General features: G+C 45.3%; 2 protein-coding genes across 2 annotated transcripts in view; one reads left to right on the top strand and one right to left on the bottom strand.

Moving 5' to 3' along the window:
* Positions 1–3,341, bottom strand: part of C2H11orf54 (chromosome 2 C11orf54 homolog) — a 31,339-nt gene extending 27,998 nt beyond the window's left edge. Inside the window, exon 1 of the mRNA XM_040336738.1 lies at positions 3,239–3,341. The gene's annotated coding sequence lies outside the window, so the exon portion shown is untranslated. The remainder of the gene's footprint in view (positions 1–3,238) is intronic.
* Positions 3,342–3,366: 25 nt separating this feature from the next.
* On the top strand, positions 3,367–27,376 carry TAF1D (TATA-box binding protein associated factor, RNA polymerase I subunit D). Its single transcript, XM_040336737.1, has 6 exons — positions 3,367–3,568; positions 10,446–10,702; positions 16,148–16,526; positions 21,465–21,643; positions 24,069–24,114; positions 27,113–27,376. The coding sequence occupies exons 2-6, from the start codon at positions 10,542–10,544 to the stop codon at positions 27,179–27,181; spliced, it is 834 nt and encodes a 277-aa protein (XP_040192671.1). The 5' UTR covers positions 3,367–3,568; positions 10,446–10,541; the 3' UTR covers positions 27,182–27,376.

Below are 27,376 nucleotides of genomic sequence, written 5' to 3'. Positions count from 1 at the left end.
GTCCCTCCGTCCTCCCCATTTGTCCCTCCGTCCTCCCCATTTGTCCCTCCGTCCTCCTCATTTGTCCCTCCGTCCTCCCCATTTGTCCCTCCGTCCTCCCCATTTGTCCCTCCGTCCTCCCCATTTGTCCCTCCGTCCTCCTCATTTGTCCCTCCGTCCTCCTCATTTGTCCCTCCGTCCTCCTCATTTGTCCTTCTGTCCTCCTCATTTGTCCCTCCGTCCTCCTCATTTGTCCCTCTGTCCTCCTCATTTGTCCCTCCGTCCTCCTCATTTGTCCCTCCGTCCTCCCCATTTGTCCCTCCGTCCTCCTCATTTGTCCCTCCGTCCTCCCCATTTGTCCCTCCGTCCTCCCCATTTGTCCCTCCGTCCTCCTCATTTGTCCCTCCGTCCTCCACATTTGTCCTTCTGTCCTCCTCATTTGTCCCTCCGTCCTCCTCATTTGTCCCTCCGTCCTCCCCATTTGTCCCTCCGTCCTCCTCATTTGTCCCTCCGTCCTCCACATTTGTCCTTCTGTCCTCCTCATTTGTCCCTCCGTCCTCCTCATTTGTCCCTCCGTCCTCCCCATTTGTCCCTCCGTCCTCCTCATTTGTCCCTCCGTCCTCCTCATTTGTCCTTCTGTCCTCCTCATTTGTCCCTCCGTCCTCCTCATTTGTCCCTCCGTCCTCCTCATTTGTCCCTCCGTCCTCCTCATTTGTCCCTCCGTCCTCCTCATTTGTCCCTCCGTCCTCCACATTTGTCCTTCTGTCCTCCTCATTTGTCCCTCCGTCCTCCCCATTTGTCCCTCCGTCCTCCCCATTTGTCCCTCCGTCCTCCTCATTTGTCCCTCCGTCCTCCACATTTGTCCTTCTGTCCTCCTCATTTGTCCCTCCGTCCTCCTCATTTGTCCCTCCGTCCTCCCCATTTGTCCCTCCGTCCTCCTCATTTGTCCCTCCGTCCTCCACATTTGTCCTTCTGTCCTCCTCATTTGTCCCTCCGTCCTCCTCATTTGTCCCTCCGTCCTCCTCATTTGTCCCTCCGTCCTCCTCATTTGTCCCTCCGTCCTCCTCATTTGTCCCTCCGTCCACCTCATTTGTCCCTCCGTCCTCCCCATTTGTCCCTCCGTCCTCCCCATTTGTCCCTCCGTCCTCCCCATTTGTCCCTCCGTCCTCCCCATTTGTCCCTCCGTCCTCCCCATTTGTCCCTCCGTCCTCCCCATTTGTCCCTCCGTCCTCCTCATTTGTCCCTCCGTCCTCCTCATTTGTCCCTCCGTCCTCCCCATTTGTCCCTCCGTCCTCCCCATTTGTCCCTCCGTCCTCCCCATTTGTCCCTCCGTCCTCCCCATTTGTCCCTCCGTCCTCCCCATTTGTCCCTCCGTCCTCCCCATTTGTCCCTCCGTCCTCCCCATTTGTCCCTCCGTCCTCCCCATTTGTCCCTCCGTCCTCCCCATTTGTCCCTCCGTCCTCCCCATTTGTCCCTCCGTCCTCCCCATTTGTCCCTCCGTCCTCCCCATTTGTCCCTCCGTCCTCCCCATTTGTCCCTCCGTCCTCCTCATTTGTCCCTCCGTCCTCCCCATTTGTCCCTCCGTCCTCCCCATTTGTCCCTCCGTCCTCCCCATTTGTCCCTCCGTCCTCCTCATTTGTCCCTCCGTCCTCCTCATTTGTCCCTCCGTCCTCCTCATTTGTCCTTCTGTCCTCCTCATTTGTCCCTCCGTCCTCCTCATTTGTCCCTCCGTCCTCCTCATTTGTCCCTCCGTCCTCCTCATTTGTCCCTCCGTCCTCCTCATTTGTCCCTCCGTCCTCCTCATTTGTCCTTCCGTCCTCCTCATTTGTCCTTCCGTCCTCCTCATTTGTCCCTCCGTCCTCCTCATTTGTCCCTCCGTCCTCCTCATTTGTCCCTCCGTCCTCCTCATTTGTCCCTCCGTCCTCCTCATTTGTCCTTCCGTCCTCCTCATTTGTCCTTCCGTCCTCCTCATTTGTCCCTCCGTCCTCCTCATTTGTCCCTCCGTCCTCCTCCTCATTTGTCCCTCCGTCCTCCTCCTCATTTGTCCCTCCGTCCTCCTCATTTGTCCCTCCGTCCTCCTCATTTGTCCCTCCGTCCTCCTCATTTGTCCTTCTGTCCTCCTCATTTGTCCTTCCGTCCTCCTCATTTGTCCCTCCGTCCTCCTCATTTGTCCCTCCGTCCTCCTCATTTGTCCCTCCGTCCTCCTCATTTGTCCTTCTGTCCTCCTCATTTGTCCCTCCGTCCTCCTCATTTGTCCCTCCGTCCTCCTCATTTGTCCCTCCGTCCTCCTCATTTGTCCCTCCGTCCTCCTCATTTGTCCCTCCGTCCTCCTCCTCATTTGTCCCTCCGTCCTCCTCATTTGTCCCTCCGTCCTCCTCATTTGTCCCTCTGTCCTCCTCATTTGTCCCTCTGTCCTCCTCATTTGTCCCTCCGTCCTCCTCATTTGTCCCTCCGTCCTCCTCATTTGTCCCTCCGTCCTCCTCATTTGTCCCTCCGTCCTCCTCATTTGTCCCTCCGTCCTCCTCATTTGTCCCTCCGTCCTCCTCCTCATTTGTCCCTCCGTCCTCCTCATTTGTCCCTCCGTCCTCCTCATTTGTCCCTCCGTCCTCCTCCTCATTTGTCCCTCCGTCCTCCTCCTCATTTGTCCCTCTGTCCTCCTCATTTGTCCTTCCGTCCTCCTCATTTGTCCTTCCGTCCTCCTCATTTGTCCTTCCGTCCTCCTCATTTGTCCCTCCGTCCTCCTCATTTGTCCCTCCGTCCTCCTCATTTGTCCCTCCGTCCTCCTCATTTGTCCCTCCGTCCTCCTCATTTGTCCCTCCGTCCTCCCCATTTGTCCCTCTGTCCTCCTCATTTGTCCCTGATCTATAAAGTTGGATATAAAATGTACTTTTTATCTTTCAAAAAGTGTTTTCCAGCGCTAAACCTTTCATTCAATTTCTAAATGGCCGCATTTGTAAATACTAAAAGCCAATATAAAGAAATACAGTAGTAGCGGTAAAAAGCACTTGTGGGTTTAACCATTTTTTCATTTTTTTTTTGTATGTCAGGGGGGGGGGGGTGTCCTAGGCCTACATACTTTTGCTAATAGGTGTCCCTCATTTCCATTTCAGAAAGTTGGGAGATATGCATGGTTTGTTTAACCTATAATAATGGATGCTGTGCTTCAAATCCTTGTTTAACGTCAAAAAATAAAAACTGTGTCAGCAAAAGGGTTAAATATGGGACTCGTGCAATACTGTAGACAAGTGTGATCTCCTACCTCCAGTGCTGTTCTCTGACTTCTCTCATATACAGTGTAAGTATGTGATCTTTCCTGCTGTGAGTCACATGATCATCACACCACCAATCCCATCGTGCCTCTCTCTATCACCTCCTCAATGCATCATATGATAAAGTAAAAGACTTGTTGGGCAACCCTGCCTGCTCTGTAATGAGGAGGTGGTGTGTTCCTTTAAGGAGCGAGGCATGGTGGGATTGGTAATGTGATGATCATGTGACCCAAGACAGGAAGCAATGCAATGTGCAGAGCTGTGCAGTACACATGCTGGATGTGGAGGATAGAAGCATATGATACAAGGAGGAGCTGGAGGTAGGAAATCATACATACACTGAGGGGTTGGTCACCACAACATTGCTCTTATGTTATAAAGGAATGATCTGAAGCATTCAGGGAGACATCCATGTGTACAGAAATAGACGTTTATTTCCACAAGTAACAATACAATCAGTAGTAATGCTGCATGTCATACACTCCAGGACTACTGTCATTTCCGCTCCTCAGAAAGTGATCTGTGGTGGATCGCTTTTCAGAGGCACTTGGAACAGAAGTGATAGGTTGCCCCACAACACGTGCAGCCACAGTGTGATCTCATTCACTTGGTACTGCCCACTAGGGATGAAATCAGGACATGAGTCAGAGCTCGCCTGATCCATAGTTCCCAACTAACTGTCCCTGACGTGAAGAAAAGTCCCTCTTTCCTCCTCATTTGTCCCTTATTTTGGTCTGATCTATACAGTTGTATATAAAATGCACTTTTTAATCTTTCAAAAAGTGTTTCTCAGCGCTAAACCTTTCATTCAATTTCTAAATGGCTGCATTTGTAAATTTAAAAAGCCAATATAAAGGAATATTAATGGTAAAAAAATATATTTTTGGGCTAATTCTCCTTTAAGGGGGTGTGGCAAGGGGCGTGTCCTATGCCCACATATGTTAGGCGTCCCTCATTCCAACTCAAAATGTTGGGAGGTATGCATGAGCTATCCCACCAAGTAATCACCAGCTTAACCACTTAAAAGGTCACTGAGCCTAGGTTCACACTGCTGCGAATTCAAAATCGCGGTAAAATGCGCGATTTTACCGCGATTTCGCGGCCGCGATTTTGCCGCGATTTCGGCCGCAATTTAATGTAAATCGCGGCCGAAATCGCAAAAAGTAGTACAGGGACTACTTTTTGAAATCGCAGATGCGGCGTCGCACTGATTAGGACAGTGCCATTGCCGACAATTGCCGCCGATTTGACATGTCAAATCGCATCTCAAATCGTTCCAAATCGTACCCAGTGTGAACCAGGGCTGAAGGACATTTTTTTTTTCTTTAAAATAACAAACATGTTATACTTACCTCCACTGTGCAGTTCGTTTTGCACAGAGTGTCCCCGATCCTCGTCTTCTGGGGTCCCTCGGCGGCTGTCTCTGTCCTCCCCGCAACACATACTCACCTGTCCCATGGTCCAGTGATGTGATTATCCAAACCGTCGCTTCTCTCCTTCTCCCCCCAGGGCTGGCATTGCATCCATGAGCACCCGGCTGTGACAGCGCCCCCCCCCCCCAAGAAAAAAAATAACATGCCAAATGTGAGAGGGGAGGAGTGCTAAAAGCGGAATCTCCTTTTTGGGTGGCGCTCCGCTTTAACACTAAACTTCTAGTTACTTCCTTTTTGGTCTGTGAAAGATATTAACCACTTGCTAACTGGGCACATATACCCCCTTCCTGCCCAGGCGAAATTTCGACAATTGCGTGGTCGTGCGACGTAGCTCCCAAACAAAATTGACGTCCTTTTTTTCACACAAATAGAGCGTTCTTTTGGTGGTATTTGATCCCCTGTGCGGTTTTTATTTTTTGCGCTATAAACAAAAATAGACCGACAATTTTGAAAAAAAATTTTGCTATAATAAATATCCCATTAAAAAAAAAAAAAAACTCAGTTTAGTCCGATACGTATTCTTCTACATATATTTGGTAAAAAAAGTGATTGGTTTGCGCAAACGTTATAATGCCTACAAAATAGGGGATAGAATTATTACTTTTTATTTATTATTATTATTATTTTTTTTACTAGTAATGGTGGCGATCTGCGATTTTTTGTCACGACTGCGATATTACGGCAGACACTTTTGACACATTTTTTGGACCATTCACATTTATACAGCGAACAGTGCTATAAAAATGCACTTGTTACTGTATAAACGTGACTGGCAGGGAAGGGGTTAACACTAGGGGCATCAAGGGGTTAAATCTGTACCCTGGGAGTGATTCTTACTGTGGGGGGAGGGGAGTGACTGGGGGAGGTGACCGATGGTTGTCCATATGGACAAAAACAACCTGCAAAGCACCGCACATCACCACTGCAGCGGCGCTTTTCCTGCTGTTTGGCCACACTGCCCATTCATTTCAATGGGCAGGAGCAGTGGTGGAACGGTGTAGACACCGCTCCAAAGATGCTGCTTGCAGGAGTTAGGCTGCATTCACACCTTGGCGTACCTAATCGCAGCTTTGTACCACGATTTGCGGCGACAAAACGCTGCGATTGTGAATGCAGCCTTACCCATGGTCCACATCTCCTATGCCGAACGCCGAAGCCGCCTGAAAAAAAGGGTCCGGGACTTGTTTTGAGCTTCAGGCGTTCGGCGTGGAGATGTGAACCATCTCCATAGAGGGCAATGTAAAATCATCCCTCCAGCGTATTAGGGGCTGCTGCGGCATCGCGCTTCAGGCATATATACGCCTAGGTGTGAATGGTGCCTTAGCGTCTTCTCCCCCAGTCACCATAACTGACTTGTACCTTGTGGAGATGGAGAGAGGCTCTTGCTCCGGCACTTCACAGCCTCTAGCAGCCTGTCATAGTGACACAGTGAGAGCGGGGAAAGTCAGCTTGCCCAGGAGTCGGCTGCATCCTGTCGTCACTGTTCTCCTAACCCCGCACTCACTCTACTGCTTGTCCAATCCAATACTCCACCTCCCACTCCAGCCACCTGCAACCAATGTAGTGTACTGTGCTGTGAGACTTCTGTGGGCAGCTGGCTCAGTCTTGGGGGACACCAGCCTGAATAGGGAGCATAATTGGTGAGACTTCCATCCCCACAGTACCCCCCCCTCCTTTTCTTTCCTTCCCCCCCCTCTTTCCTTTCCTTCCCCCCCCCTCTTTCCTTTCCTCCCCCCCCCCCCTCTTTCCTTTCCTTCCCCCCCCTCTTTCCTTTCCTTCCCCCCCCCTCTTTCCTTTCCTTCCCCCCTCCTTTTCTTTCCCCCCCCTCCTTTTCTTTCCTCCCCCCCTCCTTTTCTTTCCTCCCCCCCCCTCCTTTTCTTTCCTCCCCCCCCCTCCTTTTCCCTCTCTCTCCCTCCTAGGGCCTAGCCTGTCTGTATCCATCTTCGGGTGGAAGGTGTCACTGGTGGAGCATTCTTTGGTGGTGGAATTTACTTATGTTGAACTCACAATCATATACACATAATAATATTATATGAATCTGGTTATTATTACCTTTCTTCTAAGATTTTAATTTTTTTCTTGGACACTGGTGTGAGCACAAGTTTTTTATATCGATAGGACTCACATGTGGACATTGTGTTGTTTTTGCAACATTTGAAAAGTAATTGTTACATATTTGATACAATTTATATTTTGTATTCACTTTGCAGCGCTGGGCTTATGTTTGGTGGTTTTGTCCACTACACATATAGTTGGTCATATTATTATTTTTTTTAACTCTTTTTATTGACGATGATGCAAAACAATGGTACAATAAGAGCCGGTTCACACTACCGCGACCTGGGGGGGTGACTTGTGTCGCCCGACATGACAAATTACATGGAAGTGAATTAGAGCTGTCTTAACCACTTAAGCCCCGGACCATATTGCTGCCCAAAGACCCAAGTTGTTTTTACAGTTTGGGACTGCGTCGCTTTAACAGACAATTGCGCGGTCGTGCGACGTGGCTCCCAAACAAAATTGGCGTCCTTTTTTCCCCACAAATAGAGCTTTCTTTTGGTGGTATTTGATGACCTCGGCGGTTTTTATTTTTTGCGCTATAAACAAAAATAGAGCGACAATTTTGAAAAAAATGCAATATTTTTTACTTTTTGCTATAATAAATATCCCCCAAAAACATATATAAATTTTTTTTTTTTCCTCAGTTTAGGCCGATACGTATTCTTGTACCTATTTTTGGTAAAAAAAATTGCAATAAGCGTTTATCAATTGGTTTGCGCAAAATTTATAGCGTTTACAAAATAGGGGATAGTTTTATTGCATTTTTATTAATTTTTTTTTTTTTTAGTACTAATGGCGGTGATCAGCGATTTTTTTCGTGACTGCGACATTATGGCGGACACTTCGGACAATTTTGACACATTTTTGGGATTTTTGTCATTTTCACAGCAAAAAATGCATTTAAATTGCATTCTTTATTGTGAAAATGACAGTTGCAGTTTGGGAGTTAACCACAGGGGGCGCTGTAGGATTTGGTGTACACTGTGTGTGTGTTTACAACTGTAGGGGGGTGTGGCTGTAGGAATGATGTCATCGATCGAGTCTCCCTATATAAGGGAGCACTCGATCGATGCAGCGCCATAGTGAAGCACGGGGAAGCCGTGTTTACATACGGCTCTCCCCGTTCTTCAGCTCCGGGAAGCGATCGCGACGGAGCGGCTAAAAACAAATAGCCGCGCCGTCGTCCCGGATCGCTCCCCGAGGGGACCCGACCGCCGCAAGTCGCGGGGGGGGGGGTCCCGATCGGACCCCCGACCCACGTCTAGGCAGGGACGTACAGGTACGCCAATGTGCCTGTACGTGCCATTCTGCCGACGTATATGTACATGCGGCGGTCGGGAAGGGGTTAATGCACACTACTGAAGTTGCTCCGACTTCAGAAAAGGTTCCTGTACTACTTCAAGGTGACTTGTACACATTGATTTCAATGGAAGTCGGATCCCCTGTCTTAACTGAAGCAACTTTACAGGAAGAGAACATACATTTCTCAGGCAAACCCCTCCCTCCCACAGAGCTGATTGTTGTTTGATTGGCCACTGGCAAAGTCTCCTGTCCTGGAGGCGACTTGAAGTCACCTTGTAAGTCGTGCTGAAGTCATGTTCCACCCTGTGTGAACCGATTCTTAAACTGTCTCTCAACATGAGCTTGTAATACAAGTTTCAGCTCAGACATGGAAGCAAATATGCAAGTGTATATACATAGACAAGCCTTTTGGTTTGTTATGATCAATCCAAGGAGAGTGTATCACTGCGAGTCCCAGCACCCTCCTGGTGTTGGGCTGCTTTCAGACATGTGGACCGCTGTCGGTTTTTTAGGCGGACCTGACGGACGCTCCATGCAGGTTTATGGAGCGACTGATGTCAGTGGTGACATGCAGGTGGATGGAAACCTTATTTTTTATCCATCTATTTGATCGGATGAAAACAGACATCTGATCCCCCTATAGAGGAGAGCGGGGCTCTGACAGGTCGGTCCCTGCACAGTGAGGGGAGACAGACCTGTCATCCGCCTGCTCAGCAGGGATCAACGGATCGATCCCTGCTGAGCAAGCGGAGTCTGTACACATACAAGCCCGCGTGAAAGGGGCTTAGGGCTTTTTGTTTTTTTTGGCAACAGTTAACTCACTTAAAGTGGTTATAAACCTGTCAAGAGCACTAAGGGCTTGTTCAAACTTGACTAAATTTCTAATGCTCAACAAATGCTCCTGTAGCATTAGTGGGAGAGTTAGGCCTCGTACACACGATCATGTAACTGGTCGGGCAAGACACATCGTTTTTCGACGAGTTCCTTGTTAGGCTTGTGGAGAAACTCAACAAGCTTACTTTGCGTACACACTGTCAAGACCAAATCTCGTCGATCAGGGGAAGTTCGATTCCACTGGCACAACCCTTGGGGCTTATTTTGCTAATTTCATGTTACTGCGTGTTAAGTAAAACTTTGGTGAGACGATTTGCACTTTTCAGTCTGTTACAGCTTGAAAAATGTGTTGTCTCCATTACAAATGCTACTTTTACTCCCGTCTCATACTTTATTCTGAGCAAGCGCGGGTTTCTTAGCATGCACACGCTCGAGTTTCTCGTCGAAAACCAGCCCGACGAGCAAATTGAGACTCCCGTCGAGGAAATAGAGAACTTGCTCTCTTTTTTGCTCGTTGAGTTCCTCGACAGTTTCCTCAATGAAAAATGTACACATGACCGTTTTCCTCAGCAAAAAAGCTCTCCCACCAAGTTTCTTGATGGATTCTGCCGAGGAAAGCGGTCGTGTGTACGAGGCCTCAGACTTGCGTTAATGAGCTTTAGTATGGACATTAGACTAAAAATGCCCAATCTGTAGCCTTTAAATGTTAAGGCGTGTTAAAGCTGCTCCACAGTGGAAATGGACATTCCAGGATATAAACTAATTTTAACGCCCTGCATATATAGTTACATAGTTAGTCGGGTTGAAAAAGACACAAGTCCATCTAGTTCAACCATGAAACGCCTGCCAGAGCATTTGCGAAGCGTTGCCACTGATGTGAATGGGAGGCGTTGGAAGGCTTTAAACGCCTCCTGACTCGACGTGAGGCTTCAATTTTGAAGTGACGTGATGCTAATGCTTTGTTTTGATAATATCAACAGCACTGTGTGCTGTCTATTGTATCATTTGCATAAGTGTTTGAGGGGTGTTTAACATCCCTCAAATGCCAGCTTTTAATGCCAGTGTGAACTTGGCTTAGGTGTCACTTTTGTCTGCTGTTTGTTCCTCGGTTATCAGCAAGAATCAATTCTGACAGATTTTCATGACACCAAGAGAAAAAAGGTGACAGGGGAGGGACCTCTAGCTCATTGCCTCAGCTCTGTGCTGTGTGGAGATTGGGGGGATGTGTCCCATTCCTCCAATCAGCTCTCAGAGCTCTCCTCACTGAGCTCTTGAGAGTGTAACTTCTGCTCTTCTCCCCCTTTTTCAGAACTCAGGCATACCTTAAGATTCTGCACTTCGAATAGCTGTGGAGAAGATAAGACTGCAGATAGACTGATACAAATTATGTAGGAGGATTTGTTTTATCTGTGTCAGCCCGAGGCCAGTCACTTCACTTTATATACAGTATGTATGTGTTTGCAACCACTATGTACATTTGTTCTCATTATTGTAGTTATTTATGTAAGTGTGGTCTTATAATGTATGTATTTTATATATGTGTGTATTTTGCTTTTTATTTGAACAGTGTGATGTAAAAAGAAAACCTGAAGGGCTTCAACAAGTTATGGAAGTATTTTGGTGATGTACAGCATAAACATCTGAATGCTAATGAGAATGAGAGATGGATCATTGTCATGCACAACATATACAAGGAAATGGTTCTGGTAGCCCTAATGTTGATTTTCCTCAAAGCCAAGAGTTATTTAGTGACCAAGAACATACAGAACACGATTCCGTCATCATCCGACATGAAGCCGACATTTCAAGCCAGAATGACAACAGGTAAGGGGGAGATTTACTAAAACTGCAGAGTGCAAAATCTTGTGCAGCTCTGCATAGAAAACGATCAACTTCCAGGTTTTTTTTTTTTTTTTTTTTTTCACTGTCGTGGTTTTTGTTGGAGAAAAAAAGCATACTAATTGTAAAGCACTTGTGCTTCCTAAAATTGAACGTACAATTTAAAACATTGGCAATTGAACAAAAATTTTAAGGGTTTTGTAAACCCTTCAGGTTTTTCACCTTAATGCATTCCATGCATTAAAGTGAAAATCCTCCTGTAATGCAGCAGCCCCCCTTTTACTTACCTGAACCCAGTCTTTCCAGCAACGGGAATGAGCACACCAGCTCCAGCCGGTGTCCCGGGTCCTGATTGGATAGATTGATAGCAGCACAGCCATTGGCTCCCGCTGCTGTCAATCAAATCCAATGATGCATGGAGTGGGTCCGGGTCCTGCTGTCTGTGTCAATGGACCCAGCAGCAGGACACGGCAGCGCTCCCGCACAAGTGCCCCCCAGATAAAGCGCTTCTGCGTCGGGGCACTCGATGCGGGGAGGAGCCAGTAGTGCCACTGGGGAACCCCAGAACAGGTTTAATATTTAAAAAAAAAGAGAATTTTCAACCCCTTTAAGTTCATTGTGGTTCTATCGATTGCTCTGACGTTTCCATACAAATGCAGCCACATCGGGAAAATGTAGATAAACTAAAACCATTAGTAAAGCTCTCAATTAAAAATTTAGCTTTCTCCTGTTTTGGGTATGCTTCCAGCTATTGTCCTATGCCTTCCAGCCTCAGGTGTGTAGGCTTTTTTAAAATTAGTTTTTTTGGATCTGATTGTAAATTAGCATCTCCTTCCCCCTCTTCTTCTTCTTTTTTTTTTTTTTTTTTTTTTTTTTTTTTTCATAAAAGCATTTGAGCAACGGATACAAGTGAAGATATATATGCCTGGGTTAATTTCCCCTGGAGGTAAACCAATGGTGCTCCAAAGCTCACCATGTGATTTCCTGGCACTTTAAAACAACCTGAGAGTATAAGGTAAAGAACCGGCAACTCGTCCTCCTGATAAGTTGTTCTGCTCTCACAATGTGTTAGCTGTCTGCCAAGTCTTGTACTTCAAACAATTTCCCAATAAAGACTGAGGCGGTGGGGTTAACAGTTGAAGGGCCAGATCCACGTACCCTGGCGCATGTTTCTGTCGGGCGTAGCGTATCTCTGTTACACTACGCCGCCGTAACTTACATATTTTTTTTGTATCCTCAAAGAATGCGCGCCGTAAGTTACAGCGGCGTAGTGTAACTTTGGCGGCGTAAGGGCGCGCAATTCAAATGGATGTGATGGGGGCGTGTTTTATGTAAATACATCTTGACCCGACGTAAATGACGTTTTTTTTCAACTGCGCATGCGCCGTCCGTGGGGGTATCCCAGTGCACATGCTTGAAATTAAACCAGAACAAGCCAATGTTTATGACCTATTTATGACCTATTCGCAAACGACGTAACATTTTCAAAATTCGACGCGGGAACGACGGCCATACTTAACATAGGATACACCTCATATAGCAGGGGTAACTATACGCCGGAAAAAGCCGAACGCAAATGACGTAAAAAAATGCGCCGGACATACGTTCGTGGATCGCCGTATCTAGCTAATTTGCATACTCGATGCGGAATTCGACAGAAACGCCACCTAGCGGCCAGCGTAAATATGCACCTACGATCCGACGGCGTACTAAGACGTACGCCTGTCGGATCGATCCCTCATTCAGTCGTATCTTGTTTTGTGGATACAAAACAAAGATACGACGCGGGAACTTTGAAATTACGCAGCGTATCAATAGATACGCCGGCGTAATTCGTTTGTGGATCTGGCCCGTAATCTTTACTGAGAATTCGATTTTTTTTTCTTTTGTAAAACTGCAAAATACAAATTATAAAAATATGCATTAGGCATTAGCATTTAACATTGCAAATGGTGTCAGGCATACTACCTCACTGTTTAAGAGGAAGTAAACCCTGATGGGTTTTACTTCCTCTTTGTTCCCCTGCAAAGTAAAAGAATACTAGGCTAGTATGCATTGCATACTAGCCCATTATGTGCCACTTGCTTGCAAACGAAGCCCTCAGTGTCCCCGCTGGTGACCGCATCCATCTTCTGCCCTCTTCCTTCCAGTGCCGCGGACCCCGGCTCTGTGACTGGCCGGAGTCGCGTGACGTCACTCCTGCGCATGCGCGCGAATGCCGTCAGTCACGGCACATACGAGAGAAGAAACCGTGCATGCGCCAATGACTTCATCAGCGCAGTGTACAGGAAATATCTTCTAGACAGCGCACGTTTAGGAGATATTTCCACTATTTATAGGTAAGCCTTTATTATAGGCCCTATAGGTAGTAAATCTTTCTAATGTGGGTTTACAACCACTTTAAGGCATTGACTAACAGAAAATTAGGCCTAGCTAAAGGAACTCCCTGGCAGAAACTACCAAACACACATAAATATGTACTTCAATTAGTGGAGCATATATTAATTGATTACTAATGACAGCCTACTTACAGACTTATGCTTTCAAGCAAAATGTCTGCTGAGCAGGAATTGGGCGCAATATACTACAGTTCCTGTCAGTGATGGAAGCCAATTTAAAGCAACAGTAAGATAAGTAAATATATACTATGATGAGCAGAACAAAAGGGTACAGCGTGCAAGTTACAGCAGTTTACAAAAACTGATGGCTATGAATACGTTTTTTTTTTTTTTTTTTTTTTAACACCGAAACTTATAAGCTGCTTGTAACTTGCACACTGGTACCCTTTATCAATAAAGTACTTTTATCGGGAGGACTAGTTGCCAAATCTCTTCACCTTCTACTTATTTGAGCAACAGATGCGGTCTTAAACAGTGTGAACTTCATGCTTATATCTGCAAGAATCGGCCCATTAGCATTGACTTATATTGTATGTGTAACAATAGCTTCTTTTATACAGTGAGATTGTTGAAGACTGAGGTTTAGTTGGGGCTGATCTTAAAATTAAATGTAACCTCAAACCTACATCTTTCATCCCCCATTTAAAATGTGGGTGTATAAATAATTTTTGCCTAAACGACTCGTTTTAATGGAACCATCTGAGTCCTCTGCCCAGCTGATTGTTGGATCCCCCCCTCTCCCCTCTCCTCTCTCCCCCTCTCTCTCTCCCCCCCCCTCTCTCTCTCCCCCCCCCCCTCTCTCTCTCCCCCCCCCCCCTCTCTCTCTCCCCCCCCCCCTCTCTCTCTCCCCCCCCCCCCCCTCTCTCTCTCCCCCCCCCCTCTCTCTCTCCCCCCCCCCTCTCTCTCTCCCCCCCCCCTCTCTCTCTCTCTCCCCCTCTCTCTCCCCGGCTGACGTCAGCGGGACGGCTCGGCACCGCCCACTGTAGATGTGAGCTGAGACAGAAGAGAGGAGAGCAATCACAGGGACACATGTTCTTATGATAACAGAGGGAATTAGAAGATTATAGTACAGTGGCTTAACAACCACTTCAATCCTAGGAGTATTGGCAATATTTGTTAGTTTAGAAAGAACATCAAAAAATATTATGAAGTAAAAACAGTAACTCACTGCCACTACTGGGCGTTGCTGTCTGCCGAAATAGCCCTGCGCTGCTCACTGCTGCCTCGCTGGATAGCTGAGGAATTACCTGCACAGGCTCTGGCTTAGCAGCGGTGTCCATTTAAAAGTGGCAAGGAGGGAGCTTGTGGCCATCTCCTAAAAACTTGCTCCCCAATAACAGGCGTCGCTGACCTGTTTGTGGGCGCCCACTGTATGGACAACCCCCTGCCTCTGATTGGCAATGCCAATAACATCCGCCTCCTATTCTTTCTTCTCTGGCTCACTCTTCTGGATCCTTTGTCGGTCGTCGCCTCTACCGGCAGTGCCAGCTGATGTGCCTATTGACCCAGGAGCTGGAAGCTGCCTTGCCAGAGGTCTGGGGCATGGAAGCCGACGATACTGCAGACTACCCTCTGCTGGTCTTCCCGTTTTGTTGCTGGTTTAGTGAGTCTTCCTGCTCTCCCACTGTGTTTTTAGCAGCTTGACTCCGATGTCCCTCTTCGGTTTCTGGCATCTCCAAGCAGCACTGAAACCAGTCTTCGCCTTTGCTGCTAACGGCCCACTCCAATACTTGCCGCATTAGCGTCCTTTTTTCCATGCCTTAACAAACCGCTCCCAATGTAATATAGCTCAGTGTAGCTCACTGCGCCAACACTGACTCACTGGAAAATTGCCCTAGTAGAGCTTTCTTAGACCATAATATCTGCATAATAGGAAGTGGTTTTAAATGCTAGTCAACATGCTTAGATTTTGTTTAAAGTGTACTGTCAGTTACGTAATTTGTATGCAGATAAGGTCTATGGTTTGGAATTAAAGTTTAAGAGTGACCATAAAGGGATCAAAGATTTGGCTGCATCAAGTAAATAGGGAGCGTTTGTATGGGCCTATAGGTTTGGATGAGTAGTGAAATAGAACTACACATGGGTCATCAGGAACTGATAGCATCAGAGACCAAATGGAAGACCAATATGGGCATATGAGAGGACATGTCCTCCATATATGAGCATGTGCTGCCCTCCAAGCCACATCCTCGCCAGCAAAGAGATGAATAATCGGGTAATAACTGATGTAAATTAGATGGGGAGTAATGCCAACATGACAGCAACTTAAAGTTCATCTTGGCCGTTCTGGAGGATAGTGAGATATGAGCAAGGTGTAATATTCTATCCCTTTGGGCATCGGTGAGTGACTGCTCAATTCTGTAGGTCAGCCTCCCACTTACTTACCCTCGTGGAATATTCGATGTACTCTACATGTTGAAGAGTTGGATAAAAACTGATATTCCCCTTGATATACTCTGCTTTAAGGCAAATATATAGCTCTATTGGAATGCATACACATTTAATATGCTCTTAAGTAGTATCTACTTCAGGACATCTATGTTAAAAAGGTTGAAAACCGTTCGTAGCTCATTATATATTACTTACCTTAGATTGAGGCCCCGGCAGCCGTCCTCGGAATTAGGTTTCCTGTAATTGGCCAGAGCCACAATGACGTCACTCCCATGCACGCGGGAGCCGCTGGTAACGGCACATCTAACTGAAGCAACTGCATGACGCGTCATTGCTTCAGTGCGCATGTGCTGATCACTTCGGCACATGCAGACATAGGGGGATATCTCCTAAACCGTGGAGGTTTTGGAGATATCCAGGGTAGCTACAGGTAAGCCTTAATATAGGCTTACCTGTAGCATAAATTTAAAAAAAGGGTTTACAACCACTTTAAAATAAAGGGCTACAGCAAAACAATCCCAACAGATGGGCTAATGTCATACTATAGCTTAGCGATTCTGTCCCTAGTGAGCAATTCAGCAGCACAGTGACTGTATGGTTGTTTTACAGTATAGTAAATGATTTCTCTATTTCATTTTAGTAATTTATTTGAAGATCAGATTGTTTGTACACCCACAAGAACTCATCTAGCGCGAAGGAGTAAAGCAAATTCAACTCCAATTCAGAATATCGACTCGGATTCTTCTTCAGACTATGAGCCGCCACCCAGGAAGCTTACCTTAAAAGAAATTTTTGACCGTCACTTTAGAAAGAAACGAAAAAAATATAAAAAGAAGCCTAAAAAACGTAACCAGTATTTGTGCTCTGAGAAGAAGCAGCCTCAGAAAGTTCGTAAAAAAAGAAAACCTGTCTACTCCATTTCTGCCTCAAAAAGAAAAAGCAGATTGCTTCATCGTGGAATTAGGTTTCCTTTTGCATCAAAAAAACACTTATCCTTGAAATGGTGTTTTGCATATGAGGTGAGATACTTTCAGCAAATCTACTCTTCTTGTTCACACTTGTGATAAGTGTAGCTGTATTAGTGCACTTGCAACATGTGCAATAGAGTACTGTCAGTGATGCTTTATTTGCACTAACATTCACATTTTCAGGATATGCTTTCAGGCTTTGTCACCTTCTTCAAGGTCCAAGCAGTACCACTTGGGGTGGACCTTTTAAGAAGGAAACGCACCCCAAAAGCTTATCCCTTTTTATTTTTTATTTTATTTGCACTAACATCAACATTTTCTGAAGTATCACAGACGGTACTCTATTGTTCACACGAAATTGAAAATCCAGTATTGTGTAAAACCTAGCAGATTCAGATATACAAGCTGTATACCTTTTGCATCATCAGAGATGAAATCCTCAGATTAGATTTAGTTTCTTTTTGATGCCAGAGCATCTTGAATACTAGCTAAAATTATACAAGCAATATATCACACAGAACTGGCAGGTAGTGTGCGAGTCAGTGCTCACTGGCACCCATAAGGTGGACCATATGGGATCAATAGCGGAGGTGGGGGGAACAACATGATATCAGTGGTGTATTTAGGTTTTGTGCTGCCCTAGGCCTGACTAAACTTGTGCACCCCCGAATTTAAATATAACCCACCCCTTCCTGTCAAGGCCACACCCCCTTCCTTTTTAAGACCCGCCCTGTCATCTTCATAGGTGGAGGACAGAGGTGGGCACTGTGGGTGGAGGACGGGGGGACGCCACATCTTTAAATTTGGAGAGAGAGAGGGGGGGTAAGGGGATATGTGCTGGGTGTTTTGGGAGGGTAGAGAACATGTGCTAATGGGGGGGGGGGGAGTCAGACCAAACCCCCCCCATTAGCACATATCTCCTCTCCCAAGCACTCCCCAACACATTTCCCCTTACCTCCCCTCCCATCACTCCATGTGTGCATCTGTTATCTGCCCCCCCCCCCCCCCCCGGTTACTGTGTCCCCCACCGCTGTAAAATAAACACAGACCAGCAGCGCGGCTCTTGCACTGAAGTCATGTCCTTCCTCTGTGGCTCCTCCTCCTCCTGGCTGTGTACACTAGAACATTGGAGCTAAGGAGTGTGTTTGGCTGTCAGTGGGGAGACAGGTGTTAGCTGCTATGGAAAGCGGGACCTCAGGCGGCAAATGTCCCGGGTGCCCATGCTAGCGTACCCCTGTCTGGCCAGTTACCGGAGCTCAGTGCCGGAACTTGTTGTGGCATTGGGCTCCGGAATAGTGGCGTCAGTAGGGTTGGTGTGTTACCTGGTGTGGTAAAAATGGTGTCATGCCCCTATTTCTGGGCCGGAGGCCCATCGTTGGAGCTTGTTGTGGGGGTCAATAAGGCCTAGAGGATAGCAGGTTAGGCACTTCCTAATGGCTCAGTCCCTAGGAACACTAATGGATAATGGCCAACAGGCTCTCTTACCAGACCCAGCAAAACTGCAGCAGTGATCCTTCTGGCTGGACGTTCGCTCACTCTGGGTTGCCCAGGCCGACTCTAGTCAGTCGCGTAGCATGTCTGTACCCTGGCAGTTGCTCTGTCTTTCTCCCCCTTTGGTGGTGTGGGTACTGTAATGAAATAATGACCACAGCTGATCACAGTTGAAAGTCAAATGGCTTTGTGTGCCATTGAGATGATTAGCTACACCTGATTAAGTTTACAAGTAATTTTTAGGAGAGTGATCATCCTTTTTTAACCACTTCAATACAGGGCTTTTATACCCACCTCCATACCGGGCCTGTTCTGGCACTTCTCTCCTACATGTACAAATCATCATTCGTTTGCTAGAAAATTACTCAGACCCCCCAAACATTATATATGTTTTTTTTAGCAGACACCCTAGGGAATAAAAAGGCGGTCATTGCAACTTATCTTGCACGGTATTTGCGCAATAATTTTTCTCTCTAGTGGTGTGGGTACAGCGTGCTCCCTCTATGGTGGTGTGGGTACCGCATGGCTCCCTCTGGTTTTGCGGGTACAGCGTGGCTCCCTCTCTGGTGGTGTTGAAACAAGGGTACAGAGTGGCTCCTTCTCTGGCTTCCCCAAGCCCAGTCCTCTATTTTTCTCTTCCCCTGTAGCACTCAATTCCTCTGCTTTTTGTCAGGGTCCAGGTTCTCTTCCCCACAGAGTACATGCATCCTGGAGGTTGTAGCTTGCTGTCTGTGGACACACTGGAGCCACCAATCTTCCGGGACTACATTTCCCATGATACCCCCTCCCCCCATATGGCGGGTCTGAGCTTATCCCAAAACACGGTCTTATCCCTCGTGTCGGCTGGCTGCCTGATTGGTGATCCACATCCACCCTGTGTGCAGCTTGCAAGATTCTTTTATGTAAATGTATCTGAATAAAGTGTTACCATTAAAATAATTTTGATAGTAAAAACAAGTAAGTGAGTTCTGTAACTGGTTTCCTGGTGGACATACAGTGGGTATTGAAAAGAATCGCCCCCCTTTTAAAACCATCACATTTTGTGGTTTTGCAGCCTGAAATTAACTGTTTTTGTTTTATCCAGCTGTATTTACTGTGTATCTTTCACTTGGATGTTATAACACCAACATGTCAGAATTTTTTTTATTTTTTTTTATGGAATCATTGAGTTTAACCACTTCAATACCACACATAGTCATATGACGTCCACAAATGGGATCTCCCATCCCGGGTGGACGTCCTGGACTTTGTGCGGTGATATCTGAATGATGCCTGCAGCTAGAGGCATCATTCAGATATCATTGTGTTTCGGCGGCGATCCTGCGCACCATAACAATGATCATAGCGGTGGTTCCGCCGCTTGATCGTTCTTATAGGCGTCGGGAGGGGATATCCCCCCCCCCCTCCCGCCGCCACCAGGTGTATCTCCGGGCTCTCCTGTGCCATTGGAGCCCGGAGAAAGGATCGCCCTGCGCCGGATAGGAAGCATAGAGATGACTGGTGACCAGATGGGGTCACCAGTCATCTCTATGACCGTCGGAGGCCCGGGCGCGATGTCATGACGTCACGCCCGGATACCCAGAAGTACACAAAGCCGCAATTGCGGCTAGTGAGCATGAGATCAGTGAATTTTTTTTCACGATCTCATGCTTTCCAGCCTGGAGGAGAGATGTGGGGTCCTATTGACCCTGTATCTCTCCTTAAAGAGGACCTGTCGCACACTATTTCTATTACAAGGGATGTTTACATTCCTTGTAATAGGAATAAAAGTGATAAAAAAAATAAAAAAGTCCTGCCCACGTATGTAAACGTCATTCAAACCACACATGTAAGGTATAGCCACGTGTGTTAGAGCGTGTGAAACAATTCTAGCACTAGACGTCCTTTGTAACTCTAAACTGGTAACCTGTACAAAATTTCAAAGCGTCGCCTATGGAGATTTTTAAGTTACGACGTTTGGCGCCATTCCGCAATTTTAAAGCATGACATGTTAGGTATCTATTTACTCTGTGTAACATCATCTTTCATATTTTACAAAAAAATTGGGCTAACTTTACTGTTTTGTTATTTTTTAATTCATGAAACCATTTTTTTCCCAAAATGCAAGATGAGTTGCAATGACCGCCATTTTATTCCCTAGGGTGTCTGCTAAAAAAAATATATAATGTTTGGGGGTTCTGAGTAATTTTCTAGCAAACGAATGATGATTTGTACATGTAGGAGAGAAGTGCCAGAATAGGCCCGGTATGGAGGTGGGTATAAAAGCCCTGTATTGAAGTGGTTAAAAAAGGATGATCCCTCTCCTAAAAATGACTTGTAAACTTAATCAGGTGTAGCTAATCATCTCAATGGCACACAAAGCCATTTGACTTTCAACTGTGATCAGCTGTGGTCATTTTTTCAATACAGTAAAACCTTGGATTGTAAGCATAATTCGTTCCGGAAGCATGCTTGTAATCCACAGCACTTGTATATCAAAGCAAATTTCCCCATAAGAAATAATGGAAACTCAAATGATTCGTTCCACATAGGTCCTTCAGTTTATAGTGAATATAAAAAGATTATAGCAATGTGACCAGGTAGTGTAACCATAAAAAGTCCATCCACAAGGGGATTTGAAGCAAAATCCATCAGGAGCTACAGACTATAAAAGAGAAGAGATGTGCCTCTAAGTGTAGCAATATGTTGCTAAATGTTGTACATTCATTAAATGTAACCATATTGCTACATTTAGAGGCCCTCTATTTTATACTCAGTTGTGACATGACGCTACTTGTATATCAAGTCAAAATTTATGAATACATTTTGCTTGTCTTGCAAAACGCTCTCAAACCAAGGTTTTACTGTATTAATCTATTTAATGATTCATGGAATAAGTACTTGAAGAACTACAGTCAAAACATTTTATATTTAAATTTTGGATATAGTAAGAGAGGGTTATAACCCCTGTCAGTTTGTTTCCCATCTGTGTCCTATTAGGCAGAAACTTCCTCACTTCCTGTTCCATAGCCAAAACAGGAAGTGAGAAGAAATCCCTGCAAATTAAGGAAATCCCTTGGGACCCCCCAGGTCCCCATTGGGCAATTTGCCCTCTATTATTTTTACGTGTACAATTTGGGATTTTCTTTTATTTTCAATGATAATGGTAAACCGTTCAGATGGAGAGGGGGAATCTCCCTAACGGCCGCACACACAGCAATAAACACTGGCAGGTGTTCTAATCTCCACTATATATTAAAATTGGCCTTTTAATTGTACTTCAACTAGACAGTGTGTTAACTTTTTTTTTTGTTTGTGTCCCAGTAGTGGAATTTCATCTGTTGTTTTGTCTCTTCTCATACACCTCTTATTGCCAAATCTAAATCAACCTAGTGCTAAGCAGCGCTCTTTAAGACAGTACTTTGTATGTGCATTTTTGTCCTCTTTGGACGTAACTTTTTTTTGTATTCTACTAAATATTACATTGAATTGTAAAAATATGTATATCTTCTCATGCAGCAATACGTCTTGGGTGGTTTTCTGAACTATGTAAAAAACATTAAATATGAGAACCATTTACAAAAATCTCTGTTGGATATGAATGCGGGTGGAGAAATGGAGGAGGAAAGTTTCGAGGCAAGAAAATTCAAATACCTGGATGATGATGAAGAGCCTCTTTCACCTATTTCTGAGTCTGGGTAAGCTTGATGGGTTTGCATTGTTAGTAGGTGTTTTTTAGAGGGGAGGTAAACGCATTATTGCCATGCTGAAGGGTGACAGGCTTGCGGCACATCCAATTGGGAGAGAGGGAGCTGGTGGGATCTATCATTCTAAAGTACTGTTAGACCTTTTGAGATGTGAGGTCTAAATGATTGTTAAGCTGCTTAATTTTTATAAGGTGGCTGGTGCACGTTTGATAATAAGCATAATAATAATATTATTATTATTATAATACAGAATTTATATTGCGCCAACAGTTTGCGCAGCGCTTATATAGCGCAACATGAAGGCAGGGCAGTACAGTTACAGCACAATTGTGAATTTGTATTCAGGGTGGACGTTTGACGTTTTCACTAGACTAATTTGATGATATTATGATTTATGCAATTCTTATGAATTCATGATTTATGCGATAACGTAACACAATTTTTGGAAACATTATGCCAAAGGCCTCATTCACACATACATTTGGAAGTGCAGGGTCTGGTGTGATTCCATGGCTGGGAGCTGCAGGTGGTGCAAAAAGGTGTCCATAGAGAGGAATGGCTGTGCACACTTGTACTAGTGTACATGCCGATGCTTTTTTACACCAACATTTACTCATGCATGCACATATGATGCACTCCCTGAACATAGAACTTCTGTGTTTGGTTGTTACGCGCATGTGTGGGTAAACACTGATTCAAGAAGGCATCAGCTTTCACAGTACAAGCGCATACAGCCATTAGCCTCAATGGGCAGCTGTGGCTCCCCGGTCAAAAGATGAGGGCTTTTTATTCACAACAGACCCTGCCTGAACCTCCAAAAGGCAATTTTTGCCCACATGGGATACACAGGTATTACAAGCATCCCCATGTAGGCAGTCCCATTCATGTCAGTTGGGGCGTAGCGGCTGCATGGACACAGCCGCTGCTTCCATTGTGACATCCGTGTGGGTGACAAAGTGTAGGAGGAAACCAGAGTACCCGAATGAAACCCAACTAAGCACAGGGAGAACATGCATACTCCATGTAGGTAGTGTCCTGGCTGGGATTTAAACTGAGGACCTGAGTTCTGCAAGGCAGAAGTGCTTATCACTAAGCCACTGTGCTGCTCACCTGTTGTAATAACGGAATTGGCATACAGTAACACCCTCTAGATTTTTGTCTTCATTCACACAAACATTTGAAGGCATAGGTAGGGTCTGGCGTAAAAATCCATGCATTGTCTTTTGACTGGGGAGCCACAGCTGTCCATGGAGGTTAATAGCTGTAGGTGCTTGTACTCTTGTGAAAGCCATTGCTTTTGTGCATCAGTATTTACCCATGCATGGACATAATAAAATAACCAAACACGGAAGCTGTGTAAATGCTTCTGTAAAAAAAAAACATAGGACATGCCCCCACTTGGAAGTCAAATTGGGAGGAGCTGCTGTGTCCATGCAGCTGCTGCATCCCAATTGACATGAATGAGATTGCCTGCTCGGGAATGCAAGGAACACCCATGTATCCACATGTGGGAAACATGACCCTCACACAGGTGTATTAAGTATGAACGGGGCCTTACTGTTGTACTTCAATAGTTGCCACACAGCTATCATTATCATCAATAAAGCAATTATTCCAATCCATTAAACGAATAAAATTGAATAAAAGTCACAAACCAAAGAACCTCTACTCGATCGTTTTAGGGCCCTTTCACAGGGAGCGGATCAGTAATGATCCGCTCCGTGTGTCCGCAAAGCTCAGCAGGGATCTTCCGTAAAATCCCCGCTGAGCTGGCAGCTGACAGGGTGGTCCCCGCACACTGTGTTTCCTGCACTCTCCCCTATGGGGGATCGGACGAACACGGACCGTATGTCCGTGTTCATCCGATCCGGCAGACGGAAGAAAAATAGGATTTCTTCCGTCCGCAAATGCGGATCTTTGCGGAGGCGGACAAATTACGGGTGTCAGCGGATGTTCATCCGCTGACACCCGTAATCGCATAGGGACCCATGTATGTCCCGTTTTCATCCGCAAACGGATGGATAAAAATGCGGACATACGGTCCGTACTTGCTCAGCTCAAGTCAGTTGGCAACAGTGGAATTTTATCAATGGCATCTGATAAATCAAATAGCTGCATGTGTGCCAAACAACTAGTTCTCATACAGATAATTGTAATCGGTTGTTTAACTCTATCCCTGAAATATTATTTAAATTGACAGATCAGAAAATCGTAGGATTGTTCATCCTATGAAAATGTTCGGAAAATTATATTCTAGTGTGTTTTCCGGCCATTATTTTAAATCGGTCGCACTGTGCAGTATTTAGTACCATCTGTTGCAATCATCAATGTTTTTATATAATGTGGAATTGCTTGTTTGTTGGTACCGATCACAGCTACCAATTTTTTTTTTAAATATACATTGCTTGTTTTTCAGAGAAAGCGATGAATGTGAAACACAGTACTGTGATGCAGAAATTGTGGTAAGTCCTTGGTATTATATAATATATAGTAAAATATCTGAAGGTTCGGCCTAAAAGAAGAATAACTTGATGAGTTTCAGAGCTTCTGTATGTGACACCATTTATACTACAGGCCTAGTAAACTCATTTTTGTTTTATTTAGTCTTACCTCATGCAAATTTCTCATTTAATTTAAAGTGGGTGCTAAGCCTACACCTGCTCCCACCCCTATTCTACAGTTATTCTATATCTACCCTGTAAAACGACGGCTTGTCCTAGCCGGAAAGATGGGGGTGTGTAGGAGGAAAGCCAAGAGAGAGGAAGGCTCTCTGGATAGTTCCACCTCTCTCTTGGCTTTCCTTCTACACACCACCATCTTGCCAGCTAGGACAAGTGTGGTCTGGTCTCATGATCTCTACAGCAGTGGCTTCAGTGAAGAGATCGCTGATAAGCTGCGGAGCCTGGGCAATGACCTCACCCATAGACTTATTATTGGGCATCTGTTGTCGGCTGTCCTTCCTCGACACTGAAGTCAGGGCTGGGACCCAATCATGACCAGACCGGAGCAACATCAGAATAGGCAAATATAGGCAGCTTTCATTTTACAGGGTAGATAGACGAGGCTTAGAATGGGGGTGGGAGTGGGTTTAGCATTGAGTTTTTTTGAACTTCCACTTTAAAATCAAAGGTATGAAGTAGTTTCTTGTGCGATGTTTTCATTACTATACTGTAATTCAAAAGGTATATATTGTACGCAACTATTTACTGAGGACAAACAATCCTTTTCTTTGCTGGTATTGTCTTCCATGTATTGTTTTGTTTAATTTTAAAGGAAAAATAAGCAAAAAAATTTAAAATATTTAAAAAAAAAATGTTTTCATTTTTTACTGGTGGTTGTCTTCAAACAGCCATTACTGTTCCTTTTCTGTTACTGTTGCAAAAGAATCGGGTCACGGAACATACCTGTGATCTACATAGACAAGTAACATTGTAACAGAAGTATATATTTTTACAATTGATGATTGCTGGAAATAGTGGTTACTGTTATTAGGAAAGCCAGCACCCCTGTGAGTTTTTGCTAATGAATGACAGGAGAGCTAAATATATACACAAACAGTAGGCACAGCAATGAGAAGTAGGGGTGCAACGGATCAAAAAACTCACGGTTTGGACCGGATCTTTTTTTCGGCTCGCCACCATATATAGTCCCCACTGTAATGTCCACATCTCCCCAGTCAGCGCCACTCTGGGAAGCTCACATAGGCCGCCGCCGGGTGTACTAAGATGGCCGCCACTCCGTGGCTAGGCCGAAGCCGCAGCCTTTCCTATGGGTTCAATCCGCGGATCGCGTGGTGTGCCAATCCGCGGACATTTATTTGTTCGGATCACAGATCAATGACGATCTGTTGCACCCCTGATGAGAAGTGGTCCACAGAGAGGGTGGCAAAAAGGGAACCAGTTCAGGGGAAAACAGTAGGTACAGCAGAGATTTGGGTCATTGGCATACAGGGCAGAGCAGAGTTGGTGCAGCAGGGATTTAAGTCCTTGGCACACAGGGCACAGTGGAGTTGGCTCCGACATTTAATACTGGAGCCCAAGCGTGCTCCTGTCGCTGACGACCCGCAGCTTGGCGTCGGGTTGCCCTGACAACCAACAGGCCCCGTTTTCTTGACTCTGGCCCGCAAGGGGAACATGGCCTTTGTTCCCAGCAGATATATTATTATCTCACAAAAGTTAGTACACCCCTCACATTTTTTGTAAATATTTTATTATATCCTTTCATGAAGAAATGACACTTTGCTACAATGTAAAGTAGTGTGTGTACAGCTTGTATAACGGTGTACATTTTCTGTCCCCTCAAAATAACTGAACACACAGCCATTAATGTCTAAACTGCCGGCAACAAAAGTGAGTACACCTCTAAGTGAAAATGTCCAAATTGGGGATAATGCCAAATTAGCCATTTTCCCTCCCCGATGTCATGTGACTCATTGATGTTACAAGGTCTCAGGTGTGAATGGGGAGCAGTGTGTTTAAATTTGGTGTTATTTCTTTCACTCTTACTGGTCACTGGAAGTTTAACATGGCACCTCATGGCAAAGAACTCTCTGGACTTCTCTGTTTTTATGGGGGGGGGGGGGTTCCTACATTATACTGAAAAGTTGATAGATAAAGAATTTAAAACCAAGATGTATTTAAATCCAAAAACATTGTTTTACTTTTTTAGATGGCACATAAAAAAGGGTCTATATTGCTTTTTGTGATTCACGAACCCCCCTCCTCTCTATTTGTCCTCGCCACCATTCTCACTGAACTTGACTGAAATTGAGGGAAATTCCAAAGTTTGAGCTGTTAACAGAACATGGGGCATGTCTTTAAATGGGGACACTTGTTACAGTGACAACTGTCTGATAGAGTTTTGCTTAGCCCGGGGAGATTTCCCTCTTACTTCCTGTTGTGTCCACAGTTAAGGAAGTGAAGGACAATCTCACCATTGTCTGCACAAAAATCTAACATGGGGTTTCAGTCCTTTCCTACTTCATCCAAAACGCAAACAAAAGACCCAGAAGCTTTGTCTTCTTTAAGCGGAGTTCCACCCAAAAGTGGAAGCTTTGCTTATCTGCCTCCCTCCACCTCTCCGATACCACATGTGACACCTTTCAGGGGCGAGCCGATACCTGTGTTTGACAGGTACCCGTCCCCACTTCCAAGAGATGATCTTGTGGCGAGATCACTCGGAAGTTCAGCCCGCCTCCTCCTTCCTTTGCTGCTGGGCCATTCAGAAAGTGCAGCGCACTTTACGCATGCGCAGTAGGGAACCAGCTGTGAAGCCGAATGGAGGTGGCAGCACCCGGGAGCGGATGGAAACATCTGCTGGGGTGCCCACATGCTGGATTCCAGGACAGGTAAGTGTCCTAATATTAAGTCAGCAGCTACATAATGTGAAACTCTGCTTTAATTCAGGTAGATGATTTTTTTTTTTTTTTTGTCACTTAACTAATTATTCTTTCTTGTGTAGGATAACAGCTCATTTATTTTGGACTGCAGAATTCCCAGCAAAAAACAATGGAAAATGAAAGATATATAAATAAAAGAGCCAAAACAGATGACAAGAGACTATGAAAAAGAAATCTGATAAACTTCCCTAATGAGACCTATAAATACTTCTGTTGAGGGGTTTATTTAGCTAACCCATACTGTTCTTTTGAATCATTTGTCATGTATTTTAAATGTTTATATGTGAAACAAAGATTGTATACATATATTAAAAACTTGTTGCAGA

This window comes from Rana temporaria, chromosome 2 (genome assembly GCF_905171775.1).
Source record: "Rana temporaria chromosome 2, aRanTem1.1, whole genome shotgun sequence".
In the NCBI taxonomy this organism is placed as follows: domain Eukaryota; kingdom Metazoa; phylum Chordata; class Amphibia; order Anura; family Ranidae; genus Rana; species Rana temporaria.
Note: the sequence above shows the minus strand (reverse complement) of the source record. Positions and strands in the feature narration are given on the sequence as shown.

Bases quoted from the DNA above. Each gene is read 5' to 3' on its own strand.
- TAF1D (XM_040336737.1), top strand. From the start codon at position 10,542: ATGGATCATTGTCATGCACAACATATACAAGGAAATGGTTCTGGTAGC. The intron at 16,527-21,464 runs GTGAGATACTTT...CTTCTCATGCAG, and splicing joins AATGGTGTTTTGCATATGAG to CAATACGTCTTGGGTGGTTT. The intron at 24,115-27,112 runs GTAAGTCCTTGG...TTTCTTGTGTAG, and splicing joins ACTGTGATGCAGAAATTGTG to GATAACAGCTCATTTATTTT.